The 17,832-nt window shown below is 57.3% G+C and overlaps 1 protein-coding gene across 1 annotated transcript in view; it reads right to left on the bottom strand.

The window, feature by feature from the left end:
* Positions 1 to 27: 27 nt before the first annotated feature.
* Positions 28 to 17,832, bottom strand: part of CSNK1G2 (casein kinase 1 gamma 2) — a 94,965-nt gene continuing 77,160 nt past the window's right edge. The window contains exons 4-12 of the mRNA XM_077842246.1: positions 16,186 to 16,255; positions 14,592 to 14,740; positions 13,016 to 13,250; positions 12,016 to 12,101; positions 10,456 to 10,540; positions 9,772 to 9,920; positions 9,186 to 9,269; positions 3,784 to 3,890; positions 28 to 2,762 (exon numbers count right to left, since the gene is read on the bottom strand). Coding sequence (XP_077698372.1) covers positions 2,708 to 2,762; positions 3,784 to 3,890; positions 9,186 to 9,269; positions 9,772 to 9,920; positions 10,456 to 10,540; positions 12,016 to 12,101; positions 13,016 to 13,250; positions 14,592 to 14,740; positions 16,186 to 16,255 — 1,020 coding nt within the window. The 3' untranslated portion in view covers positions 28 to 2,707. The remainder of the gene's footprint in view (positions 2,763 to 3,783; positions 3,891 to 9,185; positions 9,270 to 9,771; positions 9,921 to 10,455; positions 10,541 to 12,015; positions 12,102 to 13,015; positions 13,251 to 14,591; positions 14,741 to 16,185; positions 16,256 to 17,832) is intronic.

Here is a 17,832-nt window from a genome sequence, read left to right as displayed (position 1 = left end):
GCAGTCCAAGTACGCACATGCACCCACTCATACACATACTTTTATTTTACACCTTCGGGGACTGGAAGAACAGTTCCAGTGAAGATTTAAGGCGGTTTCATTTGCATTGTTTGGGAAACAAGGTCAAACATTGCACATAACTAAATACCATACAAAGGTCCTGATTTGGTGGAATTCATTGAGTTGTCAAGAACCAAGCGCTCTCTAGCAGCTGGCTGTGCACTCCTTGTGTAGCTCCCGGTGCAGCTGTCCCTCCCCACCACCTTGGTTCTCTTGAGCACGACAGAGGCACTGCTGTTGAAGTAAAACTGCAGACAAGAATACGAGGCTGCGTCTGATTCACAGTCCCTAGGATCTTTAAAGGGGCACCGACCTTCCAGCTTAGGGTGGATGCTGGGGAAGGAGGAAGCCACTTGAACTAGCTTAAGCCTGTTTTTCGGCATTCAGGGCTGATTTAAATGAAAGGAATTTGGCTGGAAGAGAGACAAAGCCGCTGTACTCCAGCAGAAATGGGAGAGAAATGTGCCAGGCTCCCCCTGCCTGTGGGCCCTAGTCCCCTCCCCTACAGCTGTATATTCCTACCCCCAGCCGCCCACGTGCTGCAGCAACAGGATAGAGTAGCCGGTACGGCTCGCTGGCGAATCAGCCCAGGACCCCATTCCCAGGGCCTCTGCAGAAGAGTAAAGCAGGACGTACCTAGCACAAGTGGCGTTTGAGGACTTCCCACACGCTCCCCCTTTGCGCCTGCAAAGGATGGCAGTGTTTATTTCAGACAAAGGCTTTGATCCTCCTCCTGCACAACCTCAGAGCAGCTTCCAGCTCCTACAGCTCAAACATTACAAGTGTCATAATTACACAGAAAATAAAAAAAAACCCACATGCTACTTCCCCACCCCCCCCCCCGCCCTGTAAAAAAACAACCCCAAAGTCAAATTTTGTTGCTGTGGTAAATACGCACAACCAAACACACATTCTCAGTCGTTTCACACTGAATTAAGGTTGGCTGTTGTGCCCCTTGTGGCTGTTTAAAGGTTTGTGTGTGTGTGTGTGTGTGTGTGTGTTTAAAAAAAACCCCACAACTAGGAACTGCCACATGTGATCAGCTAAGGAGTAAGCACATGGGCCTCTGATTGTTGGATGAGCTGAGTGGGCCAGCCTAGGGCTCCAGCCCCATGACTGGACTGGCAAGCAGGCAGGGAGGGTTTCAACCTTCATAAGGTTCGCTCCAGCCCTTCCAGAAAGGAGAGTCAGTGGACAAACAGAATGGCCTAGCTGGGTCTATCCTAGTGGGGGTTACTATTTCCCAGCAAGCTACAAATCTGATTCACTCCACGCTGCCCCTTTTGAGTGGGACATAGAACCCCAGGGAGTTTTAACCATTCCTCCCCAACTGGCCTCTCATCCTCCCCTTCTTTCCCCAGGGAACATGCACACTGCTTCCTTACTGCACTGGCTTGCTTTTGGTTCATTTAGGAGGCTCTTGGTCCTCCCGGGAGGTCCCTGCTGATCAGAATGTCAGTTGTGGGGAGATTCACTGGGTTGGGGGCTTGGACAACAGGAAAGTCTTTTTTAAAAAAAAAGTCCAGTTAAGCAACTTCACATAAAACGAGGACACTGAACTCTCATGCCAGGAGTATAAGCAGGACTCAGCTATCCCCTGTGCTTAATAAAAACATCCTAAGCTGTCCTGTGCGCCAGGAAGCAATCCCCACCCCAAGGCTCATTGCAGGGACCATTAAGACATCCTTTTTCTACCTTGCTCCTCAACATCAAGTTTCCCTTTGGTCTTGGCCAGGTGCCCCCAAGGTAGGTTGCCCATTTCAAATGGCTGAGGGCGTGGCTTCAGGGTTCTGATAAGCTCCCAACCATTCCTGAGACCCTAAATTTGGCTTCCCCCCCCCCCACCTGCTTTCCCCTGTTAATTACTAAACTGTTAATTTCAAGACCAAACATCGCTTGTATTGCTAGCAAAAGTGCATCGTAAAACGAAAGTGTAAACGAGTCCCTCCTCCACGCATCACCGTACCAGAGACTCGGCTAACACAGCGATCAATCGCCACCACAAGGAAAGAGTTTTAACCAAATGGCGGAAGGGGAGCTTACAGGGAAAACACAATCTTTAAAAGAAAAGCAGAATTTCGTAACACTAAAAAGAGGAAGGTCAAAGACTGACAACTCAGCACTCTGCACCGAGACTTAAATTAACTTCAGAGACAAAGAAGCGACAGGGAAAAAAAAAATTCTCCATAGCCCACCGCTCTTGAAATTGTCTTCGGCTTCTTCTATGCCAGCAATGTTTTTCGAGTCTGTAGAGTTGATCCCCGTTTTCAAACTAGTTAACAGAATCAAAAGAAATTCACGTCGTTGGTTTGGTTGGTTGGTTTCCTTTTTTAAATAGCTTAATGCTCTCCGTGGACTGCACGATAGACGGGTGTGGGAACGTCGGCAAAGTCTGACTTGGTTTGAGTAAACGACCATTGGGTGGATGTGGTGGTGGTGGAGGAAAAGTAAAGCAGTTTGGGAACTTCCCTCCCCCGCTCCCCATCCACACGTGGTGCCAGGCGGTGAAGTCATGACGGCTCTTCCCCCACCCCCATCAAAATCAGAGGGAGGGAAGGCCTTGCAGATCTGATCAGGAATCTAGACCCATCCATAGCCAGAGTTAGAGGCGATACTGCACAAACTGATCCGTGCTGTCCCTGGCAGATCACTTGTGGCGCTGGATGGTTTTTCTCTTCCTCCTCTTGAAGAAACAGCAGCACCTGCGGAGAAAGGCAGACTGTCACGCCCCTAGACTGCACTTGTCCTCTCTAAGGCCAACAGCAGGTTCCTCCCGATTCCAGAAGGGATTGGACATTGCAAGGGGGAATGAGAATATCTGGAATCGTGGCAGTTCATGATAACATGGTTTTTTGGGTTTTGGGTTTTTTTTTTTTTTGGGGGGGGGTGGCCTTAAGCTGATCTCTATTAGCGACCAGGAGGTGGCCTGTGTGGGGGCAGATTCTCCCACATCTGCTGCTGGGAGGTTCTGACACCTTGCCTCCAAAGCAGCTGGTGCTGGCCACTATCAGAGAGGGGATATTGGACGAGATGGACCATGAGTCTGAACTCATCTGGCAAGCCTTACACTTCTAAAGACCAGCGAGAAGTGGGTTTGGGTCCCATCTCTCTCTCGTTCCCTGGTCACTGAAAAGCCCAGACCTCAAGTCACTGAACGCTGGGGGTGGGGACAGTGTTTTTCACAGGAGTTAGGGGGGCACGAGTGAGATCGCGACCCTTCGGAAACGGACGCGTGCTCAGGCAGATGAAGATGCAATGCTGGTCAGTGTGAGAGCCCATGATCCCGCCCATGGCTGCACCGCCCAGGCCGGGGTTTAGGGGAGAGCCTGCGTGGCCACGCAGCCTGCGTTCCTGGGAACTAGAATGAACCCCAGGGTCTGTCTCTGGCCAGGAACCTCAGCCCAGCATCCCCGGCAGATTTAAAATAGACAAATCCTGGCTCTTGGGAAACACCACGTGGCGACATTAGGCAGAGCAGGCTGCGAGCTAGAGAGAACGGCAGGGTGTGTCCGCGTCCAGCTGCCTCGGTACGGAATCCCCTGTTGATTCATTACAACTCAGTCCCCTCGATCCTCTACACAGGGGAGAAGGATACAACTGCTGCAGCCAAACACAGCAGCAAATAAACCCCAACAACCCATCCAGTGTGGCCAGTGCAGCAGCTGCCAACCCCCCACCCCCCCACCCAAAAAAAGCAAACTGCAGGCGCAGCCGGGTCCTTACTTTGTATCATCCGCTACCTCCACCTCAGCGGGCGCTGTGATCGGGGCATTCGAATGTCCCGCGGTCGGGTCGTCCGTGTTCAGTTCTCCGTTGGTGGAACTCATCACCTGGGAGGAAAAGTTGGACAGTCAGAGACTGGAGAGCCGAGAGCCTGTTCATTGGCCCTGCCCCGTCTGACACTGAATCCCTGCATGGAGTAGGGAAACAGGTACAGCCCAACAATGCCCGAACTGCCTTCCCCACAGGGCGCATTATATATGGCAGGGGGCAGGTCAAAGCAGCACCCCTGTAGAGAAACTGCCACAATGTAAGAGAGCCAAGTTTCCTTCCGAGCACCCGGCCTGGGAGGCGACCTAGAGCTACCAGCTGTTGGGGGGAGGGACATGCCAGTACCCGGGACTGCTTTGCCTAGGGTGGCAGCACTGCTGAATCATGCCTGCCCCTGGCCAAGCTGGCAACGAGTGCCATAGGTGCTGGACTAGCTAGAGGGGCCGGGCCTCAGCCTCCCAGCACTCTGCCATTGAGCGAGCTTGCATCGCTTGCGGAGAGGAATGCCCTCCTGTCTCCTTGCACCAGAGGAGGGGTTTTCCAGAAGGCTATTCGGCAGGGCCTGCCACACAACATGCCTGGGAAGGGCCCAGATTTCATTTCTGTAGCACGTTTTCAAACCCGGCTCTTCCTGTGTGATCAGACCCAAAATCTGCGAGCCTCAGAAACTGCCTCCCAATGGCAACCCAGCGAGCCGGGCAGCGCTTCACTCCATGGCCATTCACATCCCACAGAACGACCAGGCCAGTGGGGCAGCAGTGCACCAAGGTGGTGGTCATGGTGGTGGTGGGGGTTCTGTTCTGCTCCCAGTACCGGTTTTGTTCCTGAGCAGTAAAAACAAGTAGGGGAAGGCTAAAGCTCCTGGGCCCGCCCTGAGGTTTGAGCTATTCACATGCTCTGGATGCCCACTAACTTCCACTGTCCCAGACACGTTGGCCCGCCTTGGACCCTCGCCCTAGCACTGTATCCTGTGCTCACACGCCGTTGGTGACCATCCTCAGTGCCGGCCCTTCCCCTTGCAGCCGCTGACGCCGGCTCACGCAGCAGACGGAACAGAGCAGTGCCACCAATGGCTGCGACGCACCAGGGCCAAGCCCCTTGCCCGCTGGCAGGTCCTGCGACCTCACCACACACCGCTACCGAAAGGAAACCGGCAGCTGCTTCCCAGCAGCTACAATCTCTAGGGAGCCACCGTCCCTGGGCGGGGATTGCTTCCGGTTTCGCTGCCCGTGCTCCTGGGAGACGGAATCGAAGTGACAAGAGGAGGGGACGGGCCAGCACTGCAGTCCCTGAGCAACTCTGATCCCCTCCTCCCCTCTTCACACTGCCCTCTGGGCAAGGCCAAGTTACCTGGCTGATGTCCAGGCCTAGTACTTGAACTCGGCAGTCCCCACCTTGCCCAGCACTGGGGGAAGCGGCACTATGCAAGCTCACGCCCAGCCGCAGTGACACAGGCTGCGCCTTCAGGGCAGCGCCGTACGGTCGAGTCAGCGGCCAGGCCACACGTGAACAGCGCAGAGCGGCCGCCACATTGCGCCAGCCGCCACCCCCACTGGCGCCAGCCCCCTGGTGTTAGCAGCACCCCCACATTGGAGCTATAACTCCAGTTAACTGCGGTGAAGACAAACCCCGAGACTAGAGAGCACGCCGAGGGGGGAGAGCATGTTTCTAGCGGCCATTGCCACAGGAAGCAGAGCTGTGCAGCGAGCATTGCGGGGGATGGTCTGGGTGTCCCTTGCCCACTCACGAAGGCTGGTGGTAGGAGCAGGAGCCAGGGAGAACACACACGACTCAAAGCTCTGCTTGGGAGAGTTAGGCGAGTTTTGCCCCAGGAGCCCCGTGGCAGGGGAACAAATCAAGTGAGGAGAGACAGACAAGCACAGGGACTAGTGAGGAACGAGGACAGTTGTGGGAAGAGTTATATGGAACGAGGGTGAAATTCACCAAGGCCCAGCACACAGTCCAGGGCCCAGCTAAGCCCGTGAATTTCTCCCTTTCACCACGAGACACACAAAGCAGAGGTGCCCCAGTGTGTGGCAGGGGGATTCTTGACCCTAGCGGAGACGTGCTTCAACACACACCCAGGACCATCTGCAAGGGGCTGGGGTCACAGAAAGCAGGAGAGGACGACGACTGGGGCAGGATTAAGCACTGCCTGCAGATCTGAGAGCGGACAGGGTTTCAAGCTCAGCTGATGCTGGAAGTGGAAGAGGGGAGACAGAGGAGCGGAGGGGTGAACCTGAGCACCAGAAAGGGAAGGAGAACCGTGGGATGGGCTTAAGGGACAAAGCCAGAGATTCCACATCCACAGATGGAAACGAAAGGTTGCAAAGCCCCAATCCTGGGGATAAGCACAAATCGCACCCAAAGGATGCTGCTGCAGCCGGAGTTTTGTGGGACAGGGCCTTTCCCCAGTGGCCTGTCCCCCACTTTGGGAATACCCCCTCCACTCCCACTCAGCACACTGCATGTACCTGCACGGAACCCCCAAGCCTGCTGGTCGCTAGGTGAGTTCCTAGAGGTTCCTCGGCAGGCTGCTGACTAGCCTGAGGATCACACAACTCGTTCCCCTCGGGCGACTGCTAATGACCGGCAGGACAGGAAACAAAACAGAAGAAGAAGAAGAAGAAGGATGGAGACGAAGGGGCAGGAACGGTGGGGGAGAGGAGTCAAGAAAATAAGACATGCAAAAGCAAAAATATAAACAGAGAAGCACTAGTGTGTTAAGGCAAATAAACCAGCGTGGTCCCCAGTGAAATCCCATCCGACTGGAATGGTCTGGGACTCAGAGCCATTTGACCGGCCGCTGGTCCATTGATTGGGTTCACGCTTTACTCACACCTTTGCTTGTGCACGTGGCCACGTTCACCGCCCCCCCTCACCCCCCGCCCTAACGTGTAAAGATCTCTTGGGGTCTCTGGTGCACTAGTCCAGAAAGATAAGGCACTTGATCTGCTGCCCTCCGCTTTGGCCAATGCTGAGACGTGCTGCTGGCTTTTGGAGAACGCTAGCGGCGGAAGCTGTTTCGCCATGCAGAGGGGACAAGCCGTGTTTTAAAAAGAGGTGGGGGAGCTGACGCTGCCTGAGGTTTGATTTTGCAGAGTGAAAACTGACAGAAATTAAAGCTATGGGTCTATCTTCCTGTCCGTGCAGGGTTTAAAGCTGGAGGATTCAGGAAAGATCAGGGCTTAGAGTAAACTGGGTGATCATTAGGAATCTAGATACAGCGAAGAACTGGCACCTCCTGTGTATCAGATCCTCTGGGATTGCACTGGGCCTCTCGTTCAGTAAAGAGCCTGGTGTAGTTACCGCACTGTGGACAGCCTTCCACTGGGGATGTTACCAGTCTCCCTTCTTCCCACCACTGCTGGTGGCCCATCAGAGAGAGAGAAGGTCCCATGGATAACAGACTAGGGGATGAGCCAGGAGTCCTGGAGAATATTCCCTCTCCATAAAAGCGGTGGGACTGCTGGGTCGCCTGTGCCACCCACACCCAGCTGGTTCGGATGTCTGCACCGGGTCCAAAAGCCAAACCCAGCTCCATTTGGCCAAGGTAGTGGTGACTTGAGGTCCCACCACTGCTCCTGAGCACCAGGCTTCAAGAGGATTTATCTGGTAAGTTAAGGCAAAGGGAACCCAGTTCTCTCCAGCTGCTGGCTGAGGAGGCTGAACCCTGACAAAGGCTGGATGTGAAACCCGCTGGTCCCCCCATACTCGGGGACGAGCAGTTTTTAAACTAAGTCCTGAGCATGCAGCATCGCCTGGAATCAAACCCCCTTTGTCAGGGCATGAGACCAAGTCACAAGAGAGCGCTGATTACTTGGAGCTCAGCCCGGTCACACTTTTTAATGTCCTCCCCACTCCATGGGTTTCCTTGGCTGTCCCATCTTCTGGGAGCATCACAGCAGGAGGCCAGTTAGCTGGGACTCTACCCTGCTTTCCTAGAAGCTAAGCCAGGCCAAGTTCCCTCCCCACCCCAACGCAGAGCCAGCAAGGGCATCCTCTCCACGTGGCCATTCCTCACTGGCCCCTGGGAAGAGCCGCCTCAGCAAAGTGCGCTCCTGGTTCCTAGGGCAAGGCTGCCACGTGCTGTTCTCTTGCCAGCAGCAAAGTTGGGCTCCACCGAACTGATTCCAACTCAGCCCAGCGGTGTCTCCCAGACCTGAGCTGTCTTCACCCATGTCTCTACCCCGCCTTCCCCCCACAGAGAGAGAGAGACAGAGGCTGGGTCTCCTCCACATAGTGGTGACTGCCGAGATCAAATCACCTGCGGCTCTCCCCATGGGGCAGTATGGAGAGACTCAAATCGGCCGGCCAGCCCAGCTCCCATCAGAATGGCTGGTTTAACCCAGCTGAGCACTCCCACAGTCCCCTTCATGGTCACCCAGGTGGGGCGACAGAATCAGGCTGCCCAGCTGATTCCAGTGTGGCAGGCTGCACCAGCGATCCCAACACAGCCCCATTCCCTTCGCCCACCACAGGGGGTTGTAGGACTCTGCCAAGGCAGCCTCAACACCAGCTCAGGGCCTCTGGACTCACCAGCATGGCCTTTCCACCGTCACCCCAAGGACCTGGGCATGCATTGGGGCAGGGATGTCACATGGGAGTCTGTCCTGGAAGCCACAGCTCTCCGGACGCTGCTCAAGGAACTGGACTGGGATCGCGTGACACCAGCACTGGGACAGACCCAAGAGGTGGTTCTGAGACTGGCCTGAAGGCCCGTCAGCAGTGAGCTGGTCTCACCCATGTGCTGGGCTCTAGTCAGTGCCGAACCCAAGGAGGACAAGGTCCCGACTGATCCCCAGCCAGGGCTCCATGACGCACATGGTCCCACCTTGCCGTCCACGCCCCCGGTGCCTTGACAGCAGGTCAGCCATGTACCAACTGCACTGGGGCCTCCAACACCCTGTCCTCCCAAAGCAGCCAGGCCTCCCATGAGCCAGCCCAGTACCGAGAGCACTGGCCCAGTAGCGCTTGCAGGGCTGCGACAGGGATGCAGAGGCAAGAAACCCTATGGACTTGCACTTTTCATGGGGCTATGCCCCACCTCTCTGAAGAATCCTCCATATCCCTCCTAAGGGCTTTCCATTTCCCCCGCACCTCCACACCACCACCTTCCCTCTGGCCACGGAGAAAGGGACTGGCCAGCCAATGTCTCTCCTGGATCGGGCAGAGGAGCCCGGCCTGCCTTTCAGCCTTCCAGTCCCCACAGGAATAGCTAATGATGTCTGGACCCCTCCTCCCCACAGCTTCCCCTATGAATCGGTTTGTTCCGCCCCACCATGGCCAAGCTGCTCTATCGCTGGGACCTGGCCCGGCCAGCGTGGCCGGGGGCAGGCAGGTGGGCGGCTCACCTGGTGTTTGGTGTGTGGCTGTGCTTTGTCTCTGTTTGGAGGCTGCACCTGGACGTCGCTGTGGATTGTGCCGATTGGAGTTGGCTGCAGATCAAGACACCAGGAGGAAAAATCATCAAGAAAGGCCCATAATCTCCATGCAGGCCATGTGTGCCTTGGGCTTTCACTACCATCCGGTGGGGAGAGGGCCCGGGAGCTGGGGGAGGGCCCAGGCTGACTATGTGGAGGGCGGGATTGTGGCTCATGTTATGAGGGGAGAGATCTCACTCCTGGGGGCTGGGATGGGACTGGTTTGGGCTGGCGCCACTAGAATGAAAATAAAGCCTGGGGTCCAAGTGGCTGAGACAATGTGTGTGTTCTGAGTGGGGGGCAGACAAGGGACTGAGCCGTGGAAAGGAACTAAAAGGAGGATGGGGGGGAGCTAACCTCTCAGGAGCCAGAGGGGAACTAAGCAGCTGTAATCACACCCAGTCAAGCTCTGCCTGCTGCTCCCATGTACTTCGAGCCAGAGGCAGCCATCCAGCCCCTCCCCACAAGGGGCACTCGGGGTCTTCCCCCTGCCCCACCTCCATTCAGCAGCACTTACTAGCGGCTTCCCGGCCCAGTCGTATTCGTAGTCGAAGACGTAGCCGCTCCGGTCGAACAGGTCCGTGAAGAGCTTGCGCAGGTAGTCGTAATCCGGCTTCTCGAAGAAATCCAGCCGCCGCACGTAGCGCAGGTAGGTCGCCATCTCCTCTGCGGAGGCACAGCGGACTCAGTGTGGCCCGCGAGCTGTGCGGAGGGAGCACCCGGCGCAGGGGAGGAACGAGGCAGCAGGGAAATACCCACAGAGGCTGGAGGGTGTTGGACCGAACTGCACAAACGCAGCCCTGAGACGGCTGTAAGGAACAGCCACAGGGAGAGATCCTACCCCACTCCGTCCCCCCACCCCACTGTGGCAGCAGACAAAGGCTGGGGGAGAAGTCCAGCAAGCCCAGGTTCAGAGGTGGGGCAGGAGGGGGCGAGGCGGCAGTGAACGGTGTTGCAGGGGACCGAGCTGTGCAGTAACCCATAGGTGGCAGTATAGCTTAGTATATAGTACACCAGACTGGGATTCAGGAGACCCAGGTGCTAATCCCAGCTCTGCCACTGACCTGCTGGGTGTCCTTGGGCAAGTCCTGTCCCCATCCGTGCCTCAGTTTCCCCTCCCAGCTTCTGGCTGTCAGGTCTATTTAATGCGGGCATGACCGCCGGCCCCTCGCTGCTCTCCCAACTTGAGCAGTGCTCTTACCTGGGAAGTTTTCACACAGAACTTCGACGGGGGTAGCTCTTTTGGTATCTCCGATCTTCTGATACCGCTCCTTCAGCGTGTCAGCCTAGAACGGGGAGCATGGGCGAGAGCTCGGCAGGGCACCGTGGACAAGCGTCACGCCCGCCCGGATGGCCTGGCAGGAGCACACTGGCCAAAACCCTAAGCCAGGGTTTAGGAGCTGACTGGGCTTCCCACCCCCACCATCCGGCTACCCCGCTGAGCCATCGCAGGTTTCAGGAGAGGCGGGGAGACTGGGCAGCAGGACAGTCATGCCCAGAGCAGCAGGGATACCAGCCAGAGAGGGGGTGCATATTCCACTCCCCTGACTACCATATGGCATGAGGCGGGAGAGCCTGGCTGGCGGCAATCAGGGACTGACAGGGCCGAGCTCCCAGAGACACAGCCGTGCAGACCTCGCTGGGCACAGCCAGGGACACAGCGTAGGAGAGTGAGGAGGGGAACAGCGGCGACTGGCTTGTTACCAGGGCCTCTTTGGAAACCAAACCCACCTGGTAGCCCAACAGGCCGAAGGGCCAGCCACCAGGCGGGTTGGTAAGTCACCAGCCTGAGGCCCAGCACCGCGGGCCCTGACCGTGGCGGGAGCGGGATTCGTCGGAGAAAGGCTAACACAATGCACGTAACAATCTGCGCTGCAATATAGCCACCTCTCCGGCACAGCCTCAGCTCCCCACTGTGGGCAAGACAATACCTCAGCAGCCACCCGGCCCCCGGGGAACGTGGGGACAGACCGAGCAAGTGGCTGGTCCAAGGCCACGGAGAAACAGCGACAGTGAAGGAAACAGACCTGGAAATCCCCACCCCTCGGCCAGTGCATCTCAGCCTCCGTCTCACCCCTGGGAGAGCAGCGGCCCTAAGGGCTTGGACTGCTTTGGGAGGCTGGCCAACACCAAGCACTTCTGAGCCTCCCCCGCCAAGTCTCCCATGAGCCACAAGCTCCCCCCGCACCTCCAGCAGGAATTTCCACACAGAAGGAAATTTAAAATACGAATGGTTCCTTGTTGCAGATTTAAGGAACCCGGGAGCTGGGGCTGGTACCCGATGAGTGAACTCAGCACTACGCTGCTTGGTGACTGACGGATGGACTGAGTTTGGGAAACCTTCGGGTTCCTATCCTGCAAACACCCATGTGAGGAACAGACTGGCATGCGTAAGTGTTGGCAGGATCGGGGCCCTGCTGTCTGTGAGGGCAGCCCACCGGGGGGAGAGGTGTAGATGGACCCTCTCTGGACAGTTCTATCAAGAGCTTTTTTTGGTCTGGGCCCATTTCTGAGGGTAGCTGAAATTGACAATTACTCACATTTTCCCGATTTAAATCCATACTACAGCGCCCAGCCAGGCACCTGGGCTCAAACCAGAGCACCCACGCGAGTGTGTGTTGATGCTGTCAGGCCCCTGTTAACTTTACTCCATCCACCCTCGCGAACTCAGGGTGGGATCCGCGCCCCCCTGCCAGCCATGTGAGAGAGACACGTAGACTCGCTCAGCACCCAGCAAGGACGGCAGCCAGATGGCACTTACCTTGAGCCCTTGCCAAGGGAGGCTGCCCCGCAGGAAGTACATGAACATGTGCCCTAGCGCTTCCAGGTCATCCCTACGGCTTTGCTCTGGGCAGAAGAGGGAAACAGTAAGTGCCATGGGCAGATCCCTCAGAGGGCAGAGCTGCCCCGCGCCGCGCCCTGCCCCCGGCACCACCACCCCGTCGCGCCCTGCGGCAGCTCCTTCAGTGCAAGGAGCCCAGGGCAGCTCACGAGAGCGAGCGAGGCCCAGACTTGCTGAGCTGCTCGGACAAAGCAAAAGCCGAACAAAGGGGCTTTTGAGGGCCACGTAACCCTGAGTATTGCGGCATCTGGGCTCCCGGGGGGGCCCAGGGCTGGCACAGAATGAGACCAGGCTCTGGGGAGCTCGCTCGCTCCACCAGGACCAGGAGACGGGCGCTAGAGGCAGCCAGACTTGGGTGCATGGCATTAGCGGCTGGGTTTCACTGGGGTGAATGAGGTGAGCGACAGCAGGCTGAGCGCCTCATGGACTCTCCTGCCCTGGTCCTGGAGAGGCTGTGACGCTGCGTGGACTTGCACAGAGGCAACCCCCGTCCTGCCCACGGCAGCGCAGATCTGAGTGGCGGCAGGGTCCAGCAGCCAGCGGCCTGAGCTCACTGGTGCTCGGGCGCTAGTGCTCCCTAGCATCGTGCTCGAAGTGCACTCGGCTGCAGACCTAGCCACCCCGGCCCATGACACCTCGCTGTCTGAAGCAAACGCCCCCCTAGCTGCAGGCATCTCTCTCGCAGGGGCCCTTTATCCAGAGCAATACGGGGGGACAGGAACATTCCTGGGGCAGACACCAGCAAAGGCAAGACCCCGGTGGAGCAGGACAGGCTCCCCCACAGACCTGCCTCCCCTCCAGCTGCCCCTCGGCACAGAGCCAGGGAAACCCGGGGCTGGAGCAGTGCGGGAGCCACTGAATTATCCACCCCCAGTCTCACTCTCCCTTGGGCAGTGCCAGTGATAGCCGGGCACGGTACCTTTCCCAAGGTGCGTGTTGATGCTCATGTATCGCGCCGTCCCCGTCAGGCTCTTGTGCTCTCGGTAGGGGATGTGTTTTTTGGTCTCGGGGTCGATGTACTCCTTGGCCAGGCCAAAGTCAATGATGTGGATGGTGTGCTGACGCTTGCTGCCCGGCCGCCCCACCAGGAAGTTCTCCGGCTTGACATCTCTGTAGATCAGGCTTTTGGTGTGAACGTACTCCATTCGCGTGATCTGTGGGGGGAGGGGCTGGCGTCAGCGGGAAGTTGTGAGTGGGCTTGCTCTGCCAGCATGGACAATGCCCGGCCTTTCACTCCAGACCTGCTGGGCCCCGTTCTGTTCTCACCCCATCTCAAGCCAAGGTAACTCTGCTAAAGCCAGCAGCCACTCTGCTTGGCTCTCAGAATCAGGCCCGGTGGATCCCCACCCGTCCAGCCAGCTCCAGGCGAGGAAGGACGGTCAGGGCACTAGCTAAGCCTGTGGGGCTCGGGATCCAATTCCCTGCTTTTCCACAGCCTTCCCAAGCGACCTTGGACGAGCGGCTGTGTGCCTCAGTTCTCCACTTAACAGCCCTGCCAGGGCCAGGAGGACAAACACACACACCCTGAAGCGCTTTGGGACCTAACCATGAAAGGTGCTGCATAAGAGCTTGGCCTTATTACATTTTAAAACCCAAGCAAGGTATTGTTTTTAGGGGTGGAGCCTTACAGACTCCAGGAAACACCTCCAGCGAACCCAGGGCCAAGCTGGCAGGTCACCAGAAGGCCACATGCTGCACCTAGTGCGCCTAAACCAGAACCAGCTGCAGCCTGCCAGGACTCTGGTTCCCATGCCATGCTCCATCCTGAGCTGGAGGCTGCCCCCATGGAGCAGTGCAGGCTGGGAGGTGTAGTCTCCGTGGACTGTAGCTCCCCACAAAGGGCAGGCTGGACCAGGTCTGTCAGACACATGGGTTCTGAGCCTGGATTTGCTGCAGACTCCTGCCAACACCTGGGATTTTTGAGCAACATGAACCTACCTGCAGTTCCCAGAGAAATAAAGGGCCACTATCCCTGGAAACTGAGGCACGGAGAGATATGACTTGCCCACGGTCGCCCAACAGGCCAGCGGTGGAACCAGGAATAAAACCCAGGCCTCCCGAGTCACGGTGCAGCGCTCTACCCACTAGGCTACACTGTCTCCAATTCAACACAGGCATCCTGTGAGGTAAGACTTCCTGAGATGGGGCTCCCCAGCAAGAGTTTCCAGTCAGCCCACCTGTCTCCTAAGGATTCCCTCCTGCTCTTGGATCCCCCCAGTTGCTCTCCTCCCTCCAGGGCTGTTCGGTTTGGTGCGGAACATGCAGCCTACTGATCTCCTGCCCGGAAGCCGCCTGCCAAACCCTGACTGCACCCCCAATAAGAACGTTACACACTGGGTGCTTTTGCCTCTTTCTTCCTTCCCCCCTGCCTAAGCTCCCCACAGTACATTCTGGCTGGGCCCCTGAGGCATCTCCTCTGGGGGCAAACTGGTCACTGGGGATTGGACGGCAGGGCGTGCCATGCTTCCCAGCTGCATCGTGGGCACCATGCTTACCAACTGGATCGCTATCATCAGGACGGTTTTGAGCGTGAAGGTCCGATCGCACAGGTCAAACAGGTCTTCCAGGCTGGGTCCCAGCAGCTCCAACACCATGGCGTTGTACTTCCCACAGGGCCCAAAGTAATACACCTGAGGAATTCCTTCTGCAAGAGCAAGTGTGGAGGAGTCAGCGCCGAGCTGCAGCAGAGACGGGAAAATCCCTTCCCTCCCAGCGGCCACACCCCGGCCAGACGGCATCTAAGGCCAGACGCAGGGGGCTGGAGAAATCCAGGGCGTGGACGCTGCTGGGTAACCTCGGTACCAGGGAGGTGCGGCTAGTACTGGAATAGCAGCCAATGCTGGGGGTTACCGAGGCAACAAACGCTTTCCCCCTTGCTAACGATTCCCAATTAATGTCCTGCCCGGGGAGCGGGGGGTTGCCCCTCCCTTGCACCCCCAGAACTACTCTGCTGCATTATTCCTGAGCAGGGTTGGGTTCTCCCCACGCTCTCACCCTGCCGGAGAGGCACAAGCTGCCCTGTTCAGGGAGGAGGGGAAGAGGCTGGTCTCAGCTGGGGGTGAAACCTGGGCCGGGATGGATGTTGGCACTCCTGGCACTCACTAGGGGCCCTCATGCCATTTTTACAAGCGGGTTAACAGGACTTGGCCCTCTGCCCCAAGGTGTCGGGGGGAAGTTTGTTTCTGTGAAAAACAGCCTGACAAGGTAGAACCAGAAAGACAGCAGCCAGGCACTGAGCAATGCACCCTGTGCATAATGACAACGCCCTGACTTCTGACCCACAGCCCCTGCTATTCCAGCCCTGAGCCCCCCCCCTCCCCCCAGCTCTGCGATGCCCCTCACTCCCAATCCACAACCAATCCCTTCTACTCCAGTGCTGGAAGACTTGGGGACGCGAGGGGTCGGGGGGGGGGACGAACGACAAGTTCAGTTTCTGGATCCTGTGTTGCAGGGAGATGGAAGCACATCTGATGCACACCGGGTTCCTGAGGTTTGTTTTGGGGGAAGGAGATGACCCTTCCCAGTGACCCGTCTGACAATCCAAACACCATCCAGCCCTCTGGCGCTGGCCGGAAGGAGCTGGGACATGGCAAAAGGGCGTTAGCAGGATCTGAACCCCACAGGACTCCACCCATGGACCAGGAACAGAGGCTGCTGGCACTCAGTGGCCACCATTCTCCTCCTGGCTGAGACACACTTTCCCACCTTCCCCTGCACCAGGAGTCCCAGGGTCAGTCCCAGCTTGGAGGGGTGACACCCCCCACCCAGCCCCATCACCTGGGGAGCAGGACACCCTGCTCTTTGGGAGGGGGGGTGCAGGGGGAGGAGGGTCCCAGATGACCCGAGGCAGCTCAGCAGCATCCCGACACTAGCACAGAAATGAAAACAAAGGGGATCAAAGATGAGAAGCGCATGGAAAACCTGCTTTTGTCAGCCGAGCAGATGGGCCTCAGCAGCTTAGGCTGGGGATGGAGGGCAAAGCTGCAGCGTCATGGTTACAATGAGAGCTGCGCACACACACCCCCACTCCTGTCCTTCCAGGCCAGCTGGGCCCCTCCCCAGCGCTTGGCACACACAGCTGCTCCTTACCTGCATTTCCGAGCTGTTTGTAAAACCGATATTCCAGATGCAGCTGTGGGGCTCGTGATTTTATCGGTTCCTTGAGGGAAGTGAGAGAAAGAGAGAGGAGATGAGCAAATGAGGGGGCCATGCAGGGTCTCAGGAAGGGCTGCTTGCTTCAGACGCCCCGACTTCAGGCAAGGCAAATGGCTGGGGCACATTTTACAGCTCACCCAAACGTTCATTACAGAGCAGAGAAGGGGTCTGCTCTATGGGAAGTTGGCATGAAATGGAGACCAACCCTCAGGGGTGGACATCTGATCCATTGGGCAATTTTCTTAATTTACAGGAAATGAAACGAAACCATAGAATGACACAGGGGAGAGAACGTAGGTCCCTGCGTGAGAGAGAATGGACATGGCAGGAAATCATCCCAACGAGGGACCAGCATCACCACAAAGCAGAAGGCCTCAGTTACGCGAAAGCCAGGGTGGTGCAAAGGGGCCGTGGTTAATGGATACTCCGGGCTGGAGATGATGATCTCTCTCCTCCGACTTTGTTTCTGCTCAGTCACTTTTGGGGCAGGGAGGGAGGGGAAAGGCTGGAGAATCTGTACCTTGGCAATCCCACTCACTTCTGGCACCATGGGCCAAGAGGCAGAATAACTAAGCAGGAAACCTGCCCCTGGGACCCTCCTTCCGACAGAATCTCTTTTAGCACCAGGAACCTCAGGGATGCTGTATTCTGTCCAGCCTTTCATTTAAGGCCTCTCTGGGATACATCTGGCTCACACTGGGCACGCGACTGGTCTGTGGCAAACTGCGCCGTACAGTTGCTTCCTTCCCAAAGCCCTGAGCTGAGTGGCAAGTCCACGTGGCTGCTCGAAGCCAGTGTGTTCGATGCCCAAACGGTTTTATTGCAATGCACTCCCCACAGTGGGGGCCGGGCACATGGGGATTTGCCACCGGACAGCTCGGGCACATGGGGTGAGAGTTCCTAAAACCCTCGGGGTCAGCTGGTGCTTTGGGGAGTTTCACCAGCAGTTGCCTCGGGAGGAGAATTAGGTCAATGCCCCATGCTTTAGCCATCCCCTCCGGGGAACCCTGGAAGTGCCACGCAGAGAGAACACAGCCAATTACACCGGACGAGGGGGAAGGCTCAGATTAGGATGCAGTGAGGGGCAATGTCTGTGCAGCTAGGACTGCACCGGCTCAGAGGCTGGAGCGCCTCACACAGGAGCAGTTCCATGAGCTCCGCAAACAGGTGGGGTTTTCATCCCCCACCCCAGTCTCCCACTCACTCACAAACCTGAGCTACAAAGGGACACTTGAGTTACTGCTGCTGAGTGGAAGGCTCTGCCATGCCAGGTTTCTCTACCCTTCTCGGCACATCTACCCCACGATACCAGTTCTGGGGTATGTGGACTTGGGCCCATTCCCCCCACCCTTCCTGGCCTGCACTCCAGATACAGGCTGGCACCAGCCCCAACAGTGGAGTGCTGCTCCAAGCAGAGAAATGCAGCTTCCACAGGTGAGTTTGTTAGACACCTTGTGATGGGAGGAGACTGCAGGAAGGGAGACAGCAACAGGCTGCCTGCTCCCTCTGCTGCTACGCCAATGCAAGGGGAGGCTGAGCAGGAGGTGGCCTTGTCCCAGATGGCATGGCAAGAAATGCAGT

This window comes from Eretmochelys imbricata, chromosome 25 (assembly GCF_965152235.1).
Source record: "Eretmochelys imbricata isolate rEreImb1 chromosome 25, rEreImb1.hap1, whole genome shotgun sequence".
Taxonomy (NCBI): Eukaryota; Metazoa; Chordata; order Testudines; family Cheloniidae; genus Eretmochelys; species Eretmochelys imbricata.
The sequence above is the reverse complement of the archived record's forward strand: the minus strand, read 5'-3'. Positions and strand labels throughout refer to the sequence as shown.